The sequence below is a fragment of the Solanum tuberosum genome, unplaced genomic scaffold, assembly GCF_000226075.1.
Source record: "Solanum tuberosum cultivar DM 1-3 516 R44 unplaced genomic scaffold, SolTub_3.0 scf00515, whole genome shotgun sequence".
NCBI lineage: Eukaryota > Viridiplantae > Streptophyta > Magnoliopsida > Solanales > Solanaceae > Solanum > Solanum tuberosum.
The window spans coordinates 14599-18835 of NW_006239462.1; the positions used below are offsets into that span (position 1 = coordinate 14599).

Consider the following 4237-nt stretch of genomic DNA (forward strand, 5'->3'; position numbering starts at 1 on the left):
TTATACATGGAGTCGGCACGTCCTTATTCTTTCCTGCTTCATACTGTTCAGACCTCTAGTAACGGAGGAGATCATTTCCTTATGTTAAAGTCGCACATAACTACTAATTTCCTCATTTATTTTAGCTTGTTTTATTTGATTGTATTGATGTGATCAACATTTTATATTTGTCTATGTGTTATGTGTTCCCTTATATGTAATGACTAATAGCTAGGCTTTAATTGGAATTCCCTTTGACCCTCATACAGTAGCATGAAAACTTGCTTTTATCACATAAAAGAGAGCCGTTATTTCTTTAAAAAAAACAAAAAGGCTTAAGAAGCCAACTTTGTTAAGTTAGAAATATTCCTTATTGAAATTTTCTTGCAGTTACTAATTTTGGTTTCAAATACTTTTGTCAAAATAACCACTATAACGTTTTCTGCTCCAACTCCTTTTTTGGGTTTACATTTACAGATTTTATTATAAAATTTATTCCTTAACTTGTAAGTTCTTGAATTTATTCGAAGCTTAAACTTTTCCCTCTAAATTTAGTTAAGTTTACTAGATCTTCTTTTACTACTTCTAATACTTCATTTTTTGATAAAATTCCTATTTCTTATTAAATTCAAATGGATTCAAGTCATCATTATTCAATAAACTAATTTAACTTTTTACAAAACTATTTTACTTCCACACGTTTTCAACAAGACGATTTTTCATAAGAAATGTTTTTCCGAGCATTAATTTTTAAGTTACTTGAGATTTAGCATTTATACATTTTTTACATCTTCATGCTTAGCATTTTAACTCTTCACCTTAGCCTAATTAATTAATCAAGTTCGACCGGTTAACCATTTTTAATGGATCTTAAAGGATGCCTAACTCCTTCCCTTTAGATTAGTTGAACCCTTACCTAGAATCTTAAGTTTAGTAGACCTTAAAATGAAGTTAACTTTAGAAAATAACTCTAATCAATTTAGGTGTCCTAATTCACCGTAATAATTAGGTGGCGACTTCTTAAGTTAGTTATTAATTTGGAAATCACCAAAATGTTGTACACTATTTTGACCCGATTAAAATGGGGTATAACACCTGTCGTGGAACTTGTGGTCTTGAAGATTGATTTGGGAAGCGACGATTATTTCTCTGATGTTGGGGCTGAAAGTTGGTCCTTTGTGCAACTGCAGCCGTGACGATGGAGGACGACCTGTCAATATCTTGATGTTTGAGAAAGTGTTCATGGTCAGTGAGTTTCTGGAATAGCTCCTCAAAGCTTAGGGCTGTGTCGCGCGCTCTTATAGCGGCAGTGATTTCACGGTACTCATGACCTAGGCCACTCAAAATCTTGACTGCTAGTTCATCATCAGCCACTGGAGAGCCCGCTACTTTGAGAGCATCAGCAACTGATCTGATCTCCTGTAGGTAAGTAGCAACTGTTTTGGAAGTCTTTTTCATGTTTTGCAACTGATCTCGTAAGCTAAAGATGCGAGTGTGACTTCTATTGGCATAAGCTGTATGAAGGAGATCCCAAGCTATTTTTGCCGAAGAGGCAGTTGCAACAGTGGGAGCAATGGTGGGGTCAACAGATGCCATCATTGCCTGTTGAATTAGTTGATCTTGGCAAAACCACAACTCATATTCAGGATTGGAGATGGTACTATCAGTTTGTGTGATAGTGGTCGGCGGAGCAGATTTGGTACCAGTGAGGTGCCCAAGGAGCTTGTGTCCATTGAGTAGCATCACTAGTTGCGCCTTCCAAGTGGCAAAGTTGAGGTTGCCTTGCAGTTTGATAGGTAATTGGGCAGCTGGATTGAACTGTACCACATGAGTGGTAGTCGGAACTGCAGCAGCATTATCAATGGTGGTAGCAGGAACAACCATGTTTGGACGCAAAGAGAGAGAGAGAAAAAAAAATTGGATCGGACTCGTGAGAGTTTTAGAGATGCTCTGATACCATGAAGAGTTTGAGAATTAAAGCAAACTTGAATGATTTTATTCATTGCTTACATCTGCTTAAATACAAGTAAATGCAACTAACTTGACTAAATTGAAGGAACCAACTCTACTAGCTTTAAGCAACTAATCTAACAACTTAATCTTATCTAAAAGATTAGTTGACTTATTCAAACTAATTCAAAATTTAAACTTAAGATACTAACAAATAGATAACCACATGTTTATCTCAATACCATCCCTTTTGGCTGTTGATGGGAGCCTTCTTCTATTTCAGATTCCATTTTTTGCTTTTGAGCTCTGGGAGGACGACGATCCAATTTTGCAGAAGTCTACCTAGTTATGATAAACCCTTCATCAATTATTTTGATATTTTTTTTGGGTTTCCTAAGTCGGTGTTAAGGATTTTTCCATATCCATGCCAATTCGAGATCTAAGGGAACAATTTCATCATGGTTTAAAACCGAATCGAAATTATAACCCAAATAATTTATTTTTTATTAATTTAACAGTTTCGGTAAATATTTTGATTCTTTTAATTATCAAATTATCGTGAACTATAAATATTCAGTAAATATAGTTGTGATAAACCCTTCCTTAACGGGTGAGTTGAATGCTTCTTTATTGATCTTCGAGTGAACTTGATGATATTAATTTGGATGTTTGAGATTGCATGGGTTTATCATTTGATGAAATTATTAAATTTCTTGTGATGCTAGTATACTAATGAATACTGCATTATGTGTCATTGTGTGATGGGTGGAATATGTACCACGGTATATCATCATCATATAGTATTAAAAGTGGAAAACTCTAAAATGTAAAGTTAGATTACCATATTTTCCTTATCATTTAATTAAAATAATTAAATATTACTATTTTAATTACATAATAACATAATTTGAATTTCTAGAATTGCTACTTTAATTCTTTAGTTATAACATTGTAAATTTCTTTTTGGGTGAATTAGAAGGGTAGAAGTTCAGAAGTTCAACGGTCATACTTATATGATTCATACTCTCAATTCACCAAAAGTTTAATCAACTATGATTCCATTCAAAATAACCTATATGGTTCAGAAATTATTATAATACCCTTTAAAATATTTTAATTGTTCCTTTAATTTGTAAACGAATGCGTCAACCATATGTTTAACTTGCCATTTCCCAACCTCTTCGTTATTAGATTGAAGGTGTGTTTGGTCGGAAGGAAAATGTTTTCCATGAAAAATGTTTTCTTGAAAAACAAGTAGATCTCTAACTTATTTTCTCATATTTGGTTGATGAGTAGAATTTTTTTTTTAATGTTTGGTTGGTGAATGAAAAATATTTTTACAGAAAATATCTTTTATTTTTGGCTTGAGATTAAAAAATACTCTTTAGGAAAGTAATTTTTGATTCGAAAATCAACCCCAATAACTGATCTAGGACCTGACCCCGACACCCAAACTAGGACAAGACCCCAGTGACCATTTCAAAATCCGACCCTAAGATCTGACCCAGACTTTCGATCCAAGACCTGACCTAGGTTTTTTTTTTCAAAAACAATTTTGTTTAAAAAAAATAAAAAAAATTGACTGGGTCGTGGTGGGGGACAATAAAAATTGAAATTTTTTAAAATTTGAAACCTCCTCGATTGGTTATCATACTTGATCAACTTTGCCTTGTCTGCCACATGGCCATTGGAATTGTTGAGCATACTCTCCTACTATGTCACATTGCTTAGAAATTTTGGCTCGATATTAGTCAACTTTCTCGGCAAAGTCAATGACTCCTTGATCTTAGAGACCTTCAATACCCTATTAACAACGACCGAGTTGATTGGGATATCCTTTATCCGTTCGCCCTCGGAACTTATGGTTGAATCAAAATAACAACAAAAAATACTCTTTATTAAAAACGTGCATTGTCATAGATCATGCTATTGAATTCATTCTTTCCACCAACCATCCAGGTGATAGTTTGGAAGGTAAGACAGTTGCTATCAAATGGGAACCCCCTTATGTTAACTACCTTAAACTCAACATAGATGAAACATATTCCTCTCAAAATGATAGGGATTACCTATGTGGCATCGGAGGGGTTGTTAGAAACTATAGGAGTGATACATCTTTGCCGAAATAGAAGCCCTTAAACATGGTCTAATACTAACTTAAGATCATAATATTCAACCCTTTGAAATTGCGACCGACTCCACAGATCTTTTAGAATTGCTGGAACACACAACCTAGTTTATAATTCTTCTATTTCGACTTGTAGGTCACTGTTGAGGAGGTTAGGGAATCCGACGATCCGGCATAGCT

At 34.3% G+C, this 4237-nt stretch overlaps 1 protein-coding gene across 1 annotated transcript; it reads right to left on the reverse strand.

The window, feature by feature from the left end:
- Positions 1–1041: 1041 nt before the first annotated feature.
- Positions 1042–1863, reverse strand: LOC107058541 (uncharacterized). The gene has a single exon (XM_015304362.1). It carries the CDS (start codon positions 1861–1863, stop codon positions 1042–1044), a length of 822 nt encoding a protein of 273 aa, XP_015159848.1.
- Between the last annotated feature and the right edge of the window lie 2374 nt (positions 1864–4237).